The following is a 19,884-nucleotide window of genomic DNA, read 5'->3' as shown; positions in this document are numbered from 1 at the left end:
AGCTGAACCCCTGCAAAGCAGCAGGCCCTGACTCTGTCTCACCATTTACCCTAAAGCACTGTACTGATATGCGGTCTCTGGTGTCCACAGACATTTTCAACACCTCACCGGAGACATGCCATGTGCCAGCCTGCTTCAAGGCCTCCACCATTATCCCGGTCTCCATGACTACAAACCCATCACCCTGACTTCTGTGGTTATGAAAACTTTCGAGCGCCTTGTGTTTCACCACCTTAAAGCAATCACTGACCTGCTCCTGGACCCCATGCAGTTTGCTTACAGACCCAACAGATCAACATCATGGCTCTTCATTTCGTCCTCCAGTACTTGGACTCACCTGGACACCAACAGCTGCACCGCCAGTCAACAGTCTGTCAAGCGTCAAAAGTTTGCAGATAACGCTACCCTCACTGGACTCATCTCTGATGAGGAGGAGTCTGCCGACAGGTGAGAGATTGACCATCTGATATCCTGGTGCAGGCAGAACAACTTGGAGCTCAATGCTCTAAAGACAATGGAGATGATTGTAGACTTCAGGATGAGCTGCCCCTGTGGAGTATTTTCGCTTCCTGGGCACTACAATCACTCAGGACCTCAAGTGGGAGACCTGCTCTCTCACCAAGAAAGCACAGCAGAGGATGGACTTCTTACGGCAATTGAAGAAGTTCAAGCTGCCAAAGACAACGATGGTTTACTTTTACACTGCCACCATCTGGTACGCTGCTGCCACTGCCAGGGACAAGAGCAGACTGCAGCGCATCATTCACTCTGCTGAGAGGACGATTGGCTGCAACATTCCGTCTCTTCAGGACCTGTACAAGTCCAGGACCCTGATGAGAGCAGAAAGGATTGTGGCCGACCCCTCTCACCCTGGATACAAACTTTTTGAACCACTCCCCTCTGGTAGGAGGTTGCGGTCCATTAAAACCAGAACCTCACGCCATAAGGCCAGCTTTTTCCCCACTCCACCTGGCCTCATCAATAAGACCCGAGACCCCACACTTTCAATCTGTGACATTAATGCACTTTGTCTCCAAACTGCCATTTTGCACATTTCATGGTCATCTTCATTCTGTGAACTTTTATTGCACATTCCGGCACACACTATACAGCTTGGCTATTTATTTAACCCGTTGCACACATTTTCTTCTTCTCACACATACATGTCATGACTCTTCTTCATCTTTATCATGTGACCTTTTTTTTTTTTTGCACATTCCAAGACTTCAAAACAGCCCATGCACACTAGCCTAGTAAACTAGACCCACCCGTCTAGCGGCCAAAAATATTTTTGCCTACGAGTGGGTCTAGCCTCGGACCATATCAACAACACACCCCGGGCATCAAATCGTGCCCGCCAATCACAACGCAAGGTTTTTGTTTGGATTCTTTGGGCGGGCTTTTGCAGGAGTGACGACAAGGCTGCGTGACGCTGGAGAAAGCACAACAGGAAAGATGGCTATGGCTATTGAACAGCGCGCGTTTGACTCAGCTTTGGAATCAGTTTTAGAAGAATTAGACTTGGAGTTTTCATTGAAACATGAGCAGGAAGAGGCTCTCCGCTCATTCCTTTTCAAGAAGGACGTTTTCGCGGTTTTGCCGACCGGCTATGGCAAAAGTCTGATCTACCAGCTGGCTCCCCCACTGCTTTCTGTCGCTCTGACTACGTCACAGTCACTGTTGCGCTGATTGGTCGGAGCGTTGGCCTATACGCACAGAGACAGTTTGAAAGACAACGGGTTGTTCCTACCCACACACTTCGGAAATGTCTACGACTGAGACCAGACTAAATATTCACATTTAGTCTGGCTTGCCAGGCTACATGCACACACCGCTTAAAATATATCCACTTTTCACATTTGTATATTTTAGATGCTTATTATTATTATTTTTTAATTCTATTTATATAACTAGTCTACTTTTGTCTTAATTCCTCTATCTTAACTGCTCAAGCACCAAAGCAAATTCCTTGTATGTGAGAACGTACTTGGCAATAAACTTGGTTCTGATTCTGGACTGATGAAAAAACACCACTCGCACTGCAATCCTTGCACAGTGAACAATAATGCGCGACTGCTTTACAATGTCTCTCACACACGCAAGGTTTACATTTATTTATTCATTCCCTTTTCACATACTACTTCTATATGCACTCAACTCTACACTTTATATTGTTTGTCTCGTTTATTGTCTGCAGTGTCGCTCTTGTTGCACTTTACACTGCTCGAAATTCGCGGTGGTCCGGTCGCCCGAGGCGACTTAATTTGTCATTTGGCGGGTAATTCCTGTCACTAGGCAGCCCGGCTGGCTAGTTGAAAATAAAAAAATATGAAGCGAAGATTCAGACACACCGTCAACTAAAGCCACCACATATTAAGCGTGCCGTGTCTGTGTTAATCGATGTGTTTATCGGCAGGATGGAAAATACCGAAGAATTCCAAATCATATCATGTACGAGTCAGGCTGTCGGTTTTTTCACTACTGCGCATGCATATAACGCATCTCGTTGAATATCGCGGTAATCACGTTATCAAATTCAATAGATGTGGCCACATTATCGCCCATTTAAACATGTGGTTTTTTTTGTTGTTTACATCTACATCTGCCAAAGCTACACTATATTGCCAAAAGTATTTGCTCACCCATCCAAATTATCGGAATCAGGTGTTCCAATCACTTCCATGGCCACAGGTGTATAAAATCAAGCACCTCGGCATGCAGACTGTTTTTACAGTTTGGAGCTGGCCCCTTCCTCTTCCAACATGACTGTGCACCAGTGCACAAAGCAAGGTCCATAAAGACATGGATGACAGAGTCTGGTGTGGATGAACTTGACTGGCCTGCACAGAGTCCTGACCTCAACCCGACAGAACACCTTTGGGATGAATTAAGAGCGGAGACTGAGAGCCAGGCCTTCTCGTCCAACATCAGTGTGTGACCTCACAAATGCGCTTCTGGAAGAATGGTCAAAAATTCCCATAAACACACTCCTAAACCATGTGGACAGCCTTCCCAGAAGAGTTGAAGCTGTTCTAGCTGCAAAGGGTGGACTGACATCATATTGAACCCTATGGATTAGGAATGGGATGTCACTTAAGCTCGTATGTGAGTCAAGGCAGGTGAGCGAATACTTTTGGCAATATAGTGTACGTTGCGATGTGGAATTTTCTGAAAGGTGTACAGAAACCGCCAGAGACGGGGACAAAGGGACCTCGGTCTGAAGAGGAGAAAAAGGCCGCCGATAAAGCGTACGAGAAGGAGAAACGACAAAGGACTTATAAGCAAACGTGGGAGCAGGGTAGGCCTTGGCTGCGATAAGATTTTTATGGAATAATTAATTTTTTTCAAGTTGATTCCTAGTCAGTATGACGCTCCTAATGCTTTCTCTCTCATAAATGGTTAAATACAGAAAGCACGTTGGACATATTTCGGGTGCTATAGTCATGATAGTAAGTATATTTGTTTTCAATACTCATACACCAAGTTGCCAAGTTTTCCAATATATTATTATTTGTTGATATTATATTATGGTGCTCTGTGTTGTTCTCATTTATGTATTTAACAACAGTATCAAAATACTCGGGTCTTGAAATAAATGCACATTAGTCATGAACAATGGTAACTACTCTCTTTTGTGTTATTTTTGACAGAAGTAAAATTCATCTCATCTCCTCATCTCTAACCGCTTTATCCTGTTCTACAGGGTCGCAGGCAAGCTGGAACCTATCCCAGCTGACTATGGGCGAAAGGCGGGGTACACCCTGGACAAGTCGCCAGGTCATCACAGGGCTGACACATAGGCTACGTTTACACTAGACCGTATCTGTCTCGTTTTCTTCGCGGATGCACTGTCCGTTTACATTAACCCCCCTGAAAAAGCGGAGAAACGGGAATCCGCCAGCGTCCACGTATTCAATCTAGATCGTATCAGCTCCGGTGCTGTGTAAACATTGAGAATACGCGAATACGCTGTGCTGAGCTCTAGCTGGCGTCTCATTGGACAACGTCACTGTGACATCCACCTTCCTGATTCGCTGGCGTTGGTCATGTGACGCGACTGCTGAAAAACGGCGCAGACTTCCGCCTTGTATCACCTTTCATTAAAGAGTATAAAAGTATGAAAATACTGCAAATACTGATGCAAATACTGCCCATTGTGTAGTTATGATTGTCTTTAGGCTTGCCTTCCTTCCACTTGCAAGTAATAAGTGATATGCGCTGGGATCACACACACAGCGGCTCAGTCCCGAATCGTGGCTTGTTCACTTCACTCGCGCGCTCTGTGAGCTGCGCAGGGCCGGAGTGCACACCCTCCAGAGGGCACTCGCTGTTCAGGGCGGAGTGATTTGGAGCGCAGGATGCCTGCGGAGCCGAGCGTATCCGCGTATTGGTGTTGCTGTGTGCACGGCTAACGGTTTTAGTGTAAACGCGAATCATTTTAAGAACATTAATCTGATGATCCGCTGATTCGACGTAATGTAAACGTAGCCATAGACACAGACAACCATTCACACTCACATTCACACCTACGCTCAATTTAGAGTCACCAGTTAACCTAACCTGCATGTCTTTGGACTGTGGGGGAAACCGGAGCACCCGGAGGAAACCCACGCGGACACGGGGAGAACATGCAAACTCCACACAGAAAGGCCCTCGCCGGCCCCGGGGCTCGAACCCAGGACCTTCTTGCTGTGAGGTGACAGCGCTAACCACTACACCACCGTGCCGCCCAGTAAAACTAGGTAACTAGTGGTGAAAAAATGTATGAATTTCATGGCCTGCTTAATGTTGTATTGTAGACTGTAGTCCTGTGATGTTTAATGTAGCACCATGGTCTTGGAGAAATGATGTTTCGTTTTAACTGCATACTGTACCAACTGTATATGACAAATAAAAAAATGACAAATTAAAAAAAAAACCATAACCTTCTGGTTCATGTCAAGCACCCTATTAACCCCAAAATATTGAAAACGTGCAAGAATTCTAACATTGGGTGACAAACATAACATCCAACAACATACTAATATTAAAGTATTTACTACTTCCGTTAGCTAGTTTATCATCAGTGTCCTTGTAATTCAACATACTTTAGTTTGATAGTTGCGGTGCTCGAACACATTACTTGCAATATCGCGATATTTTCTAACTTTCTCCGGTTGAAATATCGCGATATTTGATCACAATTTCCACTTACATTCTTAAGCGTGAAGAGGAATGTTAATATTTCAGCAAACATACAGAACAACCTGTCGACATGCCGGATAAGTTTTGCTATCGATACTACACAGCAAAACCCGAAAAGTACGTGAAGTAAAAAAAAAATAAAATAAACAACGCTACTACGCAATTAATTCCCTTATGCTAATGTTGCTGATATATATCATAGCTCACATCAACGGTTCCAGTTAGCTTAGCATAGTTCAGTTTAGTCAGTTAGCAACACGGCTAACTCATTCAAACATTCATACAGTTTCACTAACATGATAACTGTGTAAAAATAAAACTCACACAAAACATATTTATAAAACTCTCATGTATGTCTTTACATAAACAAATTATTTTCTCACACGCCGAAGTCATAACTTACAGTTTTATAAAGAAACAGCCGAGTGAGAATTGAAACTAGACCGTCCCGCCAAGCTCGCGTGCAGTAACGTTCCTGGAAACAATACCTTTCGTACTTCCGGTTCCGGGTCAAATATTTAAAGTGGCATTAACTGCTATTATAGACGTAACGGTGCCACAGACTGTAAGAGACTGATGTAATATTTACAGTCAGTGTTCTGTACATATAGTCTGAAGTTTGTTTGTTTGTTTGTTTGTTTATTTGACCATAAAGATTTACACTTTTTAAAAAAAAATCAATCAAAAGTAAGCCCTAAACTCATCCCAGTAAATAATCTCACCCGGATACTGTAGATTTGTCCCCAAGAGCTGCTGCTGTAATCATGAACACTCTAATTTTATTTATCAAAAAATTTTTTTTTTTACAAATATCTGTATATACACTCACCAATCACTTTAATAGGAACATGTTCTTAGCTGGCAGGAGTGGAACCTGATATGCTTTTCTGCTCACCATGGCTGTAAAGAGTTGCTCTATCCTTTCTGACAGCTTGAACCAATCTGGCCATTTTCCCCTGACCTCTCTCATCAACAAGATGTTTGTTTCCACCTACAGACCTGTCGCTCAGTCACTCGATGTTTTTTGGTTTTCGCACCATTCTGTGTAAACTCTAGAGACTGTCGTGTGTGAAAACCCCAGGAGATCAGCAGCTTCTGAAATACTCAAACCAGTCCATCAGACTCAAACCAACACCCACGCCACAGTGAGCGTCACACTTTGAGAAATCACAGTTTTTCCCATTCTGATGTTTGAAGTGAACATTAACCGAAGCTCTTGATTTGATGCATCGTGCTGCTGTCAAGGGATCGGCTGATGAGATAACTGCATAAAACAAACAGCAGGTGGTTGGGTGTTCCTAATAAAGTGGCCAGTGAGTGTAGATGTTGACTTATCCCTAATTAACCATCCAGAGGTGACAGCGACAAGGGAAAACTCCCCGAGAGGACATGAACAGTTAGTGAGAATTTGTGAAAATATATTTTTCATGACTCTTCGACAACTCCGGACTACTATAGAGTCAAGTCAGGCTAAGTGCATTTAAAAGATATTAAGCATCAGAATCATTTATTTATTTCAGAAGACTTTTAGCTTTAACACTCCTGTATAATGCCCAGGTGAAGTTCTCCACTGTATAATGGAGGCTTGAACACCGTTTTTAGCAAGTGCTATTCAGGTATCATCCACAGCAAACTCATGGCAAACTTTAGGATGTCCATGCAGGGCTAGAGAAAATGAAAAATTGATTCCTATCCATGAATTAATTATTATAATCAGATCCCAAGCCTGGCTTTATTTTACTGTAGAAGTTGAAATTGAACACTGCTCATGTTGTATAACACAATGTTGTATTAATTGCAAAAGTTCTTCACTCGTCTTTTATTCTTTGCTTCCCTAAAGGCAAAGATCTAACAGGAAATCAAAAGCACCCTTTTCGTAATATTTGAAATTCAGGAACTGATTTTGCCTCAAAAAAGGTCACCCAGAAATAGTTTAGTGCAAGTTGTATCTGTAAATTAATTTTGCTCGTGTCTGGTTTGCTTTCAGTGTTTAAAAAAAAAAAAAAATGAAGATGGACTACAGGCCACTAGAAGGTAATTCAATTTTTTTTACTCATTGATTTGTTCTTTTGTATTTCAATTATATTTTTTTGATTTGGCTGACTTTTTTATTCAGGTCACTCAAGATGAGATGGAATATAATCAAAGAACTTAGTTGAGCATTTATGGGTTAAAAGTCATATTTACAGCGTTGAACAGTGGCTATCTGGAGAGTCTATGGATTTTTTTTTTTTAAAGTAAATTTTCATCCCTGCTCTAGTGATGTGCGAAAGTTTGGGAAAGAACTCTGGAGGTTTCTATTATAGATATACGGTGTCATTTTCATACTGCATCTATTCACACATTATTACAAAACCCAAGCATCTCTTATTAAAAAGACAAAAAGTAAAAAAGTTGTAGAAAATCCCTCCAGCATGCTGTCATTATGTTCTCCTCTGAAGTTGGACGCGAAACAAAATCAAAGTGTGATTTAAAATACAAAAAGACTTTAAGCCCTATTTGATTTTAAAAAAAAAAATAATAGAAGTCAAATGCAAACAAGACAAGTAACAAAGAGAAGTAAAAAAATTTATTGCAGTATTTGTTCCGCCAGAAGTGCTGGGGATCCCTTTTTTCTCTCTAGGGTGACCTAATACATCAAAATCTACATTTACAAAAAAAAAAAAAAGGAAAAAAAATTAATCTCCCCCTGCATGTAGGCCACAGATACTGCATGCTCTGCTTTGAACAGAATAAATTATGTCCAGGAGACTCCATTGTACAGCATGAGTTTAAAAAAAAAAGAAAGGGGAAAAAAAAAAGGGAGTAAAACAAAGCAGAAGAAATATTTAAAAGTTTCTTTCCCTGGACACTGAGCTAAGCTAAAGAAATCCATCCGGTGCTAGGTTTAACTCCAAGAACACTTTATTAAGAACATCAACAGACTAATTTCCAACATTCACTTTAAGTTTATTTTTTTAAACAGATTTTTTCGTCAGAGATATAAACATTTTTGTTTTTGTGTTTATTGTTTTTTTCTGTTAAACTATGATACAGTGGGAGTAAAAATCACACAACTGAGTTGCTGCACAACAGCGAAGGAGCTCCCACACATTTTCCAAACATTTCCTTCTAGATGCGTTTGTCCTGTTTAACTTAAAATGTGTCCACAGAATGCTTTCCTGCAGGTCCTCACGACTTTTAAAATGCTTCCCCCCTTCCTTCCTTTCCCTCTCCTCACTCTTTAGACAGCCAATCTTGAGCTTTTGTGAGTCCATGAGTACTCTTGCCACACTGTCCGAGTTAGAAAATGTTGGATCCCAATAAAGTTTGGCTGCTGAGAGTTCCTGGTGGAGTAACTGGAGTCGGATTAGCTGGAAGTCCCCTCCTTGGCTGCGTACAGTGAGCGTAAAGTCTGCACCATTTTGTTAGTCAGCTTGTGCGCGCTCGTCAAGGCGATTTTCTTGTAAATGATGTCTGATTCCTTGATAGTGTCCACCCAAGGCACCAGTTTGCGTCCGTCCCGTTTCTTGGCCTCGGCCCAAGTGCCGGAGTACGAGCCAGCCATCCAGTGCACGCTGTAACCGTTGCTCGTCTTCTGGATAACGCGAGCTATCTGCGGCCGGTCCTTGTACTTGGGGCAACAGATGGCGATGACGTCCATGGCTTCTACCGTTTCGTTCATGTGACCTGATGCATCTGCGGAATCTCCGCCTCTTTTGGATCTCCGTGACGACTGGAGAGAAAAGGGGGGAAAAAAAATATGTATATGAGTGATTCCACGCTTATGGGTACTGAAATGGGGACATGAACTTATTTTTAAAAATTCACCTAAAACCATTTCTTTTTTTTACCATCAGGTCACAAAACATGTCATCTTTAATGAATGATACGTTAAAAGATAACTTTAATTTTCTGAGATGTAATAAAAACATATTTATATGCCAAAGTCAGAACGTAACAGAAGTGTTGTGGACATATATATTCTCAATTTTAACAATGTAGAATTACTTTTTGAAACATAGGAAGGTGATGTTTTAGCAAATATAATTAATAAACATGTGTAGTAGAATAAACATACACATTCTTTCAATAAGATTAACATGGTATATAGCTAGATTGTAATTAATTTGTAACAGACGCGAGATGGACAATCGTAACAGAAGTAATGGAACAGACATCATTTTGGAACTCATAGGCTTGACTTTGGCATATAAATATGTTTTTATTACATCTCAGAAAATTAAAGTTATCTTTTAACATATCATTCATTAAAGATTACATGTTTTGTGACCTGATGGTAAAAAAAGAAATGGTTTTAGGTGAATAAGTTCATGTCCCCATTTCAGTACCCATAAGCGTGGAATCACTCATATATATATATATTCCATCACAAGTTAACAATGAACATTTGCTACAACTTGAAATACTTGGTGTAATTTCAAGATTAAAACAATTCTAGATTTTTCTCAAAAGTGCCGAAAGGACTTACTCCAGGCATTTTCTCATCTCCATCGCTGTCTTCATCGTATGAGTCGGCAGCGTTGTTTTTCGGGCTGGAGCCTCCCAGCAGAGCAGTGATGGCTTTGTTTCTGGCATGGGTGCTAGCTGACGCCTCACCTTCCTCATCCTCTTCGTCAGGATCCAAGTGCTCCATCAGTACCTTAAACTGCAGAGCATGAGGAAGTCAGTGTTGTTTACAAATCCGCAGAATCTGCACCAGTCATCCATCAAATTGAAAGCATTTTTGAAGTCTAATCTCTTTACGTTATGAAAGAAAGAACACAATAATAAAAGACGAGATGAGATACCTCCCAGAACGGTGTGTGAATGAACGTGTGCTTTCAGTGTATAATGCTCGGCTCCCGGTGATGATCCTCAGATGTGGATTTTAGCAGGAAACACCAGATGTGTTTTTTGTGCTCCGTCAGGACGCACGAGTCTAAAAATAAATTTGGCACCGGGATTACTTACGTCTAAGTATTGCCTGACGATCCTTCTCTTGACTTCGTACGTGAGCTCGGCGTTGGAGAGACTGTTGGTCAGGAAGTCCAGCGTCTGCCGTGGGTTAAAATGCACGTTGGTTTTCCTGTTCACCGCTTTGTCGTACACTTTCGCTGACTCCGTTGGCGAGTATTTCTGGATTTTGCTGTGAACAGAAACATGGGTTTATAAAAGGATCTATTAGTACTAAATCAGGGATACTTGTGTGATTTTTTTTTTTCTTCCAAATTCAGTAAAATTGTTAAAGCAGGCATGCAAATATCCTGGAGGACTAAAAATAGGGGGGAGAAAAAAATAGCATTCGGAGCTGGATGAGTGTGTGATGGATACCTGTCAGAGAAGCCATAGAGGTTCTTTAAGTGCTGTTTGAGCACTAAGAGGAGCAGGATGCCCTGAGAGGCGTTGGCAAAATCAAGCAGAGGCATGGGGTTGTCCGGAAGACGGTCCATGACCTTGTCCACGTCGTCAGCCTCGAGGTCCGAGTCTGAATCGGAGCTCACCGCAGCCCGCTTAGCCTTCTTCGACCTATGGACGACCTCATCGTCTTCGTCGCTGCTGCTTTCGCTGCTGCTCTCAGGATCCTCTTCGTCCTCATCTTCCTCCTCCGAGCCGTATTTCTTTTCCCGTTCCTTCTTTTTCTTCTTCTTTTCCCTTTGCCTCGAGTCTTTTAGCAAAGACTAAATGGAGAAAAGTAGGCATGTGTGAGACAGAGAGACACAACCGAGAAGAAGAAAAAAAAGGGGGGGGGGGAGGGAGACAGAGACGGGACACAAACAGGAGCTCACCTCTTTGAAGGACTGCAGGAGGTTGCTGCCGGACACTGACAACGTGATGTCGATATGATGCATGATGAAGAGAGGCTCCTCCTGGGTCTGGTACGGGAAACACGCCAGGTTGTCGGCAATGAAGAGCAGCATGTTCACTTCCGTCTTCTGTAAGGGAGCAGGTGCAGTTTGGCAAGTTTAATCAAAGCAGCTGGGCTCATGTTATCTCAAACACATTCCAGTACAGTACTTGGTCAAGGTGAATTATTATAAATTTGATCAAAAGAATGTGTCAGATTAGAGGTGTAACTAGAGTTCAGAAAATCTAATAAAGTCTCCTGGATAATTATTCTGTGTTTTATTTTTTGCCTCCAAATACACATCGATAAATACAACTGCCAGCATTTTCGAAAAGTGCAGATGTCAGGTGTTTACAAAGAAATATTTGCACTGCATGATTCATGTCGACTTGGAATTCAACCAAAAAAAAAATTCAAGTGCATTCATCCACAAATAATCAGAAATGGGATGAGAGAAAGGCAGGAAAAATGAGAAACTATGACAACTTTAACTTAAGCTCTATTCGCATGGGATAAGTATTACCTGTGGACCTCTGGTAATTCGGAATAATTGCAGAGAATGTCTGAGTTCTTAGTCCCGTGCGAATGCGCCATGTCCGTAATTTGCCAAGTAATAAATCCGCCGCGAGTTACCTACTGTGTTTCGGCAAAAGACAGACGTCCAGTGGTAATACAAGTCCCGTGTGAATGCGCATGTCTGTGTTTGTAATTATTAAACGCGCGTCTCTTGTACTTTTCTGGAGTGAATAATGGAGGATACGGGCGAAATTTTGATAAACAGCATTTCAGGGGCAAGTGGTAGTAGGCCTATCCCGTATTTGAACCAGATAAGCATTTTGAACTCCTGTCTACTAGTGGTGTGACGTTCGCGAACGAACCGATTCTTTTGAACGGCTCCTAGGCATGAACGATGAGAACCGAGCCCCGAGCTGGGGGAGCCGTTCTTTCTGTCGTTCTTTTTCTGTACTGTGTTTCAGATGAAAAAGCTTTTGCCTAAGGACAAGAAGTAGGCTAAACAGCATTTGCCTTTTATTTATTCAAGTTTTATCTGTTTGCCTAATAGTTCAAATTGTTTTGTATATAGTTTATAATGTTGTTGTGTGATATTAATTATAATATTGTGGGAAAACTACTTTGCAGGGACGTTCATTTAATTTATTCTATCGTCATTTTGTTTGTTCTATTTTTGTGTATTTTATTTATCTGTTTGTCTAGTTGTATCTATTTTTCTAATAATATATTTTTTGCATTAATAGTTTGTTTTTTCCTATTAAAATAATTGTGTTCTTGTTATAACCATCTATTTATCTGACTGTTTAGTTGTATCTATTTTTGTTACAATTTCAATATTTTAATTAGTGCTGTCAAAAATGTCACGTTATTAACGCGTTAACTTGACTCAATTTTAACGGCGATAATTTTTTTATCGCGAGATTAACGCTCTGTGACATGATGCCACGCCCCGCACAGCCAGAGTCCTCTGCCCTCCCCCGAAGAGCCACGGTGCTCGGCTTACGGTAGGTTTCGTTTTCCCATCGGCGGCTCCAGCCCCACTTTGCAGTGGCTGTGACAAGACATGTTATGCTCTGCAATAAAAAAAAAAAAAAAAATTGGTACAACCAGTGTTTGAACTATGCCGATATTTTCGGGGGGTCCCTTATTTTCCCTTGGGGGTGCTTGCGCTTGTCTCAGAGCGCAGATCTCCATTGCGCGCTCACTTCGGATATGCAAATGCTTCCCGTTACACATGATTGCTATGTCAATAAACATCATTTTACCAATATTTTAGAGACCCCCCAACATTTCCCAAATCATGTTTTCAAGGGATCTCATGTCTGTTTCAGGGGATCTCGGATCCCCCGAGTACCCCCGTAGTTCGAACGGTGAGCAAGCCCATTCACTTTTTTATGCTGATAAGAGAATTACAATGGTTTTTCATGTGACAAAAATGTGCGATTAAATTGCGATTAATCGCGAGTTAACTATGACAGTCGCGACATTAATCGCGATTAAATATTTTAAATCGCTTGACAGCACTAATTTTAATATAGAAAGTTTGTTTTTTTCTATTAAAATGTTCTTGTGTGATAACTAGTTCTTGTGTTATATTTATTGTAGTTGTATCTATTTTGTATCTCAGACTTAAATATTTTTGTAAAACAAGTGTTTTTCTATAAAATATTCTTGCGTTCTTGATAACTATGTTCTTGAGTGGGTTCTTTTTTTTTTTTTTTTACAGAAAAGCCGTTCTGCATGGACATTCATTGAAGCCCTCATTGTTTTTTAATGGTTATTTATGAGCGTTTAGGGGTTACAATAATGTAAGTTTAGGTTGCTTTATATAAAAGGTATGTCCAGAAATATTGATGTCACTGTCTAAGCAGAGGGATCTGGCTTCTTTAGACGCTGTCTTCTTAAAACTGAATAAATATTTAAAAAGAGCCAAATGAGCCAGTCTTTTGAACGGCTCTTTTCAAAGAACGGATCATAAAGATGCGGATCCCATCAAAGAGCCATAAATCCCATCTCTACTGTCTACAAGACGAAACAGGATGCTGTGAACTTACGACACATCCGGTCACAATGCCTGTAAATTCAGTGAATTACAGACTTCTGCTTATCCCGTCCGAATGCGCCACACAATAACACAGAGGTGCGGGGGTAATTGCGAATTACCAGAGGTCCATTGAGAGTAAGTAAGAGCCTTTATTGTCTCTTCAAGAGAGAAATTTGTCTTGGGCACAAAGTCTGGCAATTCACATCGACTTATACACACAATGGACAACACAAAATACATTTAATGTTTAACATCCACACAACAGCATTCATAATAAATATTACCACACACACACCCACCCATAGACACACACACAACCCCATCACCCCATAGGTAATACTTATCCCGTGCGAATCGTACTTTAGCCTTTAAAAAACATTTTTTTCCCTTTTAAAATAAAGGGTATTGTTGTATTTAATTTTAGATCTCGCCCAGCTCTGTTCAGGAGAAAACTGGAGGCTACCTCCTCTATCCAGAAATGATTCCAGCTTGACCAGCTAGAGTCAAGGTCGTCTTTATTTTTTTAATTTTTATTTTTTTTAAAGATTTTTTTTGGGCTTTTTTTCACCTTTATTGGATAGGACAGTGTAGAGACAGGACAGGAAATGAGCGGGAGAGAGAGACGGGGAGGGATCGGGAAATGACCTCGGGTCGGAATCGAACCCGGGTCCCCGGATTTATGGTATGGCGCCTTAGCCACCTGAGCCACGACGCCCCCAAGGTCGTCTTTATAAAGAGATGAGAAACGCTCCAGCCTAATCTAACAAACTGACTCACCGCACTATCATCAAACAGATTGAGCAGTGAGATGAGGAAGGCTCTCCGGTGCTGCCGATTTCCCCGCACCATGGTGAAAAGGTGCGAACAGAGCGCTGAGCTAGACTCGTCTTGACGGAAACCCCGGATGATCATGTCCCGGGATGCCATTATGGCCTGCTGGACTTGGTAGGACATCTTCATCCCCGCCACAGCCTTCATCTGATTTTCAAAAGATCAGAGGATGAGTTCTTCGCGTTTTGATGCTCAACAGATATAATTAGTTGGTGTAAATGTATAGACTGAATGTCACTCACGTGAATAAATCCTGTGTACTTCTTATCAATTTCCACCAGCTGCTGGTCTGCTTTGTTCCTCATTGTGGGCTCGGGATCGGTTCCCATGGCAATCAAATAAGGGACACACTACACAAAAATACCATCAGGATTACTCAGACTCGCTAGATCAAAACTCCGAGAAGTGTTTAAGACTATAGGCACTGGTTAAGTCGTGTGTACCTGTACGGGATGAATGAGACCCTGGTTGAGTGTAAGAGCGATGACGTTGAGGGCAAAGTGACGCACGTTGGACTGCGTGTGGAAGAAGGCCTCCAGGACCTGCTTGAGGTACAGCTGCATGATGGAGCTGCTCATACCCGACGAGATGTCACCCATCTCCTTCAGATCCTCCTGCTTGGACAGCTTCTTCCCTGCAGAGAAACAACAGTCGGGGTTAAAACGTGGCTGACAAACACAGAGGAGAATTTTGGCTGTGGGAGACAGACACTCACACTCCCTGTCAGCTTCCTGCATTCGTGAGTCCTCTTCCTGCAAGTACGTCTGTAGGTTCTTCAGCACCTGGATCTTCAGGTTTACAGACTTCTTCCTGTCTGACAGGAGGCCGTTGTACAGGGTCTTCACGTCAGGGACGAACATTAGGCCTGGGTGCTGGATGAACAGGAAACCTGAGGAACAAGGAAAACATTTGTTAGAATAAAAACACCCTTGCACAAGGACGTGAAAATGGCAGCTTGACGGGGCCGGGCTTAGAACTCAACCTTCTAATCCCAAATGATTTGCTTACCCAAGCCAATGATGGCCTTCGTCTGCACCTCCTCGTCCTCGTTCTTGGTGAAATACAGAAGCAGCTCTAACACCTTGTCCTTTATGACAACCTGGGAACAATCAATAAAACATCAACGACTTTTAATTTTTTTTTTTTAAGTCAAGTTGAAACTCATGTGGCCGGTACAAGAGCAAATAGCAGACCTTGTTATTTCCTTTGAACTCTTCTCGGTCAAAGTCAAAGTGCCTGCACAGAGCTCCTACAGTGAAGAGAGACCGCAGCAGCGCCGGTTTGTTGGACACCAGCACCATGCTATTCGGGTCCTCCTGGTGCTGGGTCTTTAGCTTGTTTAGTGCCCCTGAGGACATTAAGTACATTAAGTCAATTTTTTTTTTCCCATCATCCAACAATATCCACGACCCAGTTATCCAACAAAACTCCTCGCCATTCACAAAAGCTTGGCTACATTGTACATTAGTGTCATCTTGATGCATTTGAAGGCCATGTTAGCATTTTTTATTTATTTATTTTTTATAATACGGATAAGAACAAGGGACTGCCTGTTCGTTTTGCTTGAGTTAGCACACAATAGCACAGAATCAAGAGCTCTCTTAAGAATAAAACTCTTACCATAGTACCGGTTAAAACAAGCCCAGACAAACTTGTAGTTGTGAGTGACCTTGTTCACTATTGCCCCAAGACAGCTTACACAATGCTGCACAACCTGGGGGGGACCAAACAAACAAAAACATTAAAGGCAACTGAAAAACAAGAGCACTGAATTGCAAACAGAAATGGTTGGAAACACCATGAGATCAAAATAGCTGGAAGCAAATTATAGTTTTGAGGTTTTTTTTTTTTTTGGGGGGGGGGGGGGCATGAATCCTGACTAACCGTCATTCCATATTTGATAATGAGCTTCATCAAGTCTTCCTCAATGGTGGTGAGAAAGGTCTCGCTGGGATGGTCCATCAGAGGCACCACCAACTCTAAGATTTTAGCTACATTACAGATGACCATGAAGTCATTCTGGTTCTGTGAATGGAAGGAAAGTAAAGAAGAGTTTCAACTTAAAGCTCATAGGCAACAGTTTTCAATTTATGCACATTTGAAACTTTATACATGTTAAAAAAACCCTCTGTAGTTTTCTTCTGGTCCCAAGAAATATTGTTAAGTAATAATTAAAATAAAGTTAGCGTGGATCACGGCAAATTTCTGTTTGGCGATTTTCGTGACCACTCGGCGCATGACGTCATTCAAGACAAACAAACCGCTTGAGTGGAGTCCACTTCCATTTACTTGCATTGCCGTTCGGCTCGAGCGCAGACGTGCATTCAGGAATTTCCAAAGAAAAACCATGCCTTATTGTTGTGCAGTGAACTGTAACAACGGGACTGGTTCAGAAAGAAGTTTTTACCTTTTACCAAGAGAGGAGAAGAGGCGGAGCGAGAGGACTGGGTTTTTCCAGAAGAGGAGAAGAGGTGGAGTGAGTGGGTTGGCTTTTTCCGAAAAAGGAGAAGAGGCGGAGCAAGTGGATTGTGCACGTGAAGCCAGAGGGTTGGCTTTTTCCGAAAGAGGAGAAGAGGCAGAGAGAGTGGATTGTTTTTTCTGGAACAGGAGAAGAGGCGGAGCAAGAGGATTGGCTTTTTCCGGAAGAGGAGAAGAGGCGGAGCGAGTGGGTTGGCTTTTTCTGAAAAAGGAGAAGAGGCGGGGCGAGTGGGTTGGCTTTTTCTGAAAGAGAAGAGGCGGAGAGAGTGGATTGTGTGCATGAAGCCAGAGGGTTGTTTTTTTTCCGAAAGAGGAGATGAGGCAGAGCGAGTGGATTGTGTGTGTGGAACAAAATCAAGCAGTCAAAGAAGAAACGGAGCAGCAACGCTCAAGCAAAAAGGAGAAGATTGGAGGTAAACATTTTTACTTTTGCTTGCAATTGACAAGTCAAGAATCCTGAGGGATCCTGTACAATCATTGTGCAAATGAGACAAAGGGATATTTCCTCACTTAGAGTCAGCTATAAATAGTATAACGGGGCGGCTGGCAGGCTAATGTGGCCTACCGGCGCGCTGTCCAGTAATCGTTCCCTATATCCACGAGGGAAGGCGGTTTAATTATTCTTCAAAAGGGCTCTTATTTAGTATTACGACGAAAGTAGGAATTTATCATAACTACCAGGATGAATCGTTTGGGCGCGAGTCTTGTTGAGGTCCGGGGTCACCGCGATCAGAGTTGGCCGAGTCGCCGTCCGATTCCGAGGCCGCATGGTCAAACCAGTGAGCCACATTCACCGACTGCTTCGCAACGGCCATAGGTTCATACATATACGGTTTCACCTCTCGATATTCAATTTGGAGAGTTCCTACTTCAAAATCACTATCGCTTTCAGACATTTTACACAACCTTTCACGACCACAGTCCGTACACATGCTCACTTCGCAGGTAAACGCAGAGCTGCTCCCAGTCTGTTTGCCTTGAATGACGTCATGACGACAGTCCCCTCGTGGTGAAAGTGCGCATAAGTGAGATGTAAACAAACCTTCGGAAATTGGGCAAAACAGTACTGTATATTTTAACCGTTTTATTCAATTTTAGGGTGCAAATTAGACACCAGGAAGATTGAATTCACTTTTTGGGTTGTTCTTCTAGACAATAAAGGTGATATTCTACGTTTCACCTCAGACCACTGCCTAGGACCTTTAAGAGAACTTAGCAAGCAAAATTTGTGCTGTTTTTCTTACAGACCACTAGATGGCGCAACATGGTTAAATGTAGTTCGAAACAGGCAGGGAGACAGAGAGATTTACTTTATTGATCCCAAGCTGGGAAATTGTTTTGTTGCAGCAGCAAGTTATCAGACATGCAAAAAGACAAAGACACACTGTTTAAAATAAAATAGAATTAAAAAAAAAAATCAAGAACAAGCTGACTATACAATATACAGGTAAAAATGTAACAATCTACATGTGCGCTTTGTACATAACAGTGTGCATTAATAGTGCTAAAAACAAGAATTGTGATAAACGAAGCTTAAAAAAAAAAGCTCACGTTGCACTTGGTGGTCAAATAGGGCTGCATGGTCATCGCGTGTTTCACCATCAGCTGCGCTCGGATCTTGCTGAAGAGGTAGAGCGTGGTGATGCAGGCCACTAAGCGATTTGAGTTCACCCCTTTACTCTCACAGTCTGTAGGGGAACAAGTACGTAAGCATTCAGAGACTGTCCAACACTAACGCTACGTTCACACTGCAAGGCTTAATGCTCGATTCCGATTTTTTTGTGAAATCCGATTTTTTTGTGAGGTCGTTCACATTAACGAATATATGCGACTTGTATGTGATCCTCAGTATGAACGAAAAGCGACCTAAGTGTTCCGCATGCGCACTGCAGGATACGACGACGTCACACGCAGTGAGCATGGCCAATGTTTACGGAAGTAAAACCGCCCGGTTGCGGTATGACCCATCCAATCTAGCTTGAATAGCTGCATCCCCCCAAATGGAAATCAGCTCCCTAACCTCTGCGTCCTTCCATTGAGAAGATTCAGAACCTTCACAGCCCGAAGCGTCCCTCGCATTGATGTCATGCGCAGGGGCGCAGATACGTTTTTTGAACTGGGGGGGTTGGACAAAGCTGCCAGCAAACCAACCCCAACATGCCTGTCAAACTTGTTGTGGGTTACCATAGCAACCAAGCTCGAGCTCGCAACCTGTGCAGTCTGCGCAGCTCAACCAACCGAATATCAGTCTTTGTTTTGTTTTATGTGAGTTGTTGCAACTATGTATACACTGCTGTGCACCTCAATAAACCGAATGGTAATTAGTCTTTTGATTTTTCCGTGAGGTTTGCCTTATGCAAAGAAAGACAGCATAGACGTTTTTTCCTCCCTGTAAGTGGGGGGGACCGAGCGAGGTGAATTTAAATCTGGGTGGGACGAGTCCCACCCTCTATCTGCGCCCGTGATTATGCGCCATGTTGTTGTAACTTTTTTTGAGAGACCCGCCGCCTACTTCAGCGCAGAATAGTGACGTTTGTGGCTTGTTGATGACGTGTAAGTCGGATGAATGCGACCTGGCGGTTCAGACTGAAGTCGCATATGAAAAGAGCGGATAGGAATTGGAATTAAGACCACATATCCAAACGGCCTGGGTCGGATTTGAAAAAAATCGGATCTGTGTCGTTCATATTGTCAATAAAAGATCGGATACAGGTCACATATGGGCAAAAAGATCGGATTTGAGTCACTTCAGCCTGCAGTGTGGACGTAGCCTAAAACTGACCACCATTTAAACTTTTGCAGAAACAGCTAAATTGTGTGTGAAAGAGAGAGAGCAGTACCAGTGAGAGACTCCTCCTCATATTTGAGGATGTGCTCCACGAGATTGTCGACGAGCTGGGCACAGGCTTTCCGGGTTGGCTTATAGGAGGCGTCTTCCTCAGTCTTTAGCAACTGTAATTGAGAAAAATAACCAAAAGGACTGGTGTCTCACACAAGCCTCTCCGCT

At 42.4% G+C, this 19,884-nt stretch overlaps 2 protein-coding genes across 4 annotated transcripts in view; both read right to left on the bottom strand.

The window, feature by feature from the left end:
- nup155 (nucleoporin 155) overlaps nucleotides 1–5,662 on the bottom strand; it is a 32,276-nt gene extending 26,614 nt beyond the window's left edge. The window contains exon 1 of the mRNA XM_060909458.1: nucleotides 5,588–5,662. The gene's annotated coding sequence lies outside the window, so the exon portion shown is untranslated. The remainder of the gene's footprint in view (nucleotides 1–5,587) is intronic.
- A 2,069-nt stretch (nucleotides 5,663–7,731) lies between these two features.
- nipblb (NIPBL cohesin loading factor b) overlaps nucleotides 7,732–19,884 on the bottom strand; it is a 52,353-nt gene continuing 40,200 nt past the window's right edge. For all 3 annotated transcript variants that reach the window (XM_060909025.1, XM_060909024.1, XM_060909026.1), the window contains exons 33-47: nucleotides 19,718–19,829; nucleotides 18,429–18,565; nucleotides 16,284–16,424; nucleotides 16,020–16,113; nucleotides 15,593–15,747; nucleotides 15,408–15,498; nucleotides 15,115–15,288; nucleotides 14,843–15,033; nucleotides 14,642–14,749; nucleotides 14,346–14,546; nucleotides 10,953–11,099; nucleotides 10,498–10,844; nucleotides 10,138–10,312; nucleotides 9,656–9,832; nucleotides 7,732–8,899 (exon numbers count right to left, since the gene is read on the bottom strand). In XM_060909025.1, the coding sequence (XP_060765008.1) occupies nucleotides 8,534–8,899; nucleotides 9,656–9,832; nucleotides 10,138–10,312; nucleotides 10,498–10,844; nucleotides 10,953–11,099; nucleotides 14,346–14,546; nucleotides 14,642–14,749; nucleotides 14,843–15,033; nucleotides 15,115–15,288; nucleotides 15,408–15,498; nucleotides 15,593–15,747; nucleotides 16,020–16,113; nucleotides 16,284–16,424; nucleotides 18,429–18,565; nucleotides 19,718–19,829 (2,616 nt within the window). In that variant the 3' untranslated portion in view covers nucleotides 7,732–8,533. The remainder of the gene's footprint in view (nucleotides 8,900–9,655; nucleotides 9,833–10,137; nucleotides 10,313–10,497; nucleotides 10,845–10,952; nucleotides 11,100–14,345; nucleotides 14,547–14,641; nucleotides 14,750–14,842; nucleotides 15,034–15,114; nucleotides 15,289–15,407; nucleotides 15,499–15,592; nucleotides 15,748–16,019; nucleotides 16,114–16,283; nucleotides 16,425–18,428; nucleotides 18,566–19,717; nucleotides 19,830–19,884) is intronic.

This window comes from Neoarius graeffei, chromosome 25, assembly GCF_027579695.1.
Source record: "Neoarius graeffei isolate fNeoGra1 chromosome 25, fNeoGra1.pri, whole genome shotgun sequence".
In the NCBI taxonomy this organism is placed as follows: domain Eukaryota; kingdom Metazoa; phylum Chordata; class Actinopteri; order Siluriformes; family Ariidae; genus Neoarius; species Neoarius graeffei.
The sequence above is the reverse complement of the archived record's forward strand: the minus strand, read 5'-3'. Positions and strand labels throughout refer to the sequence as shown.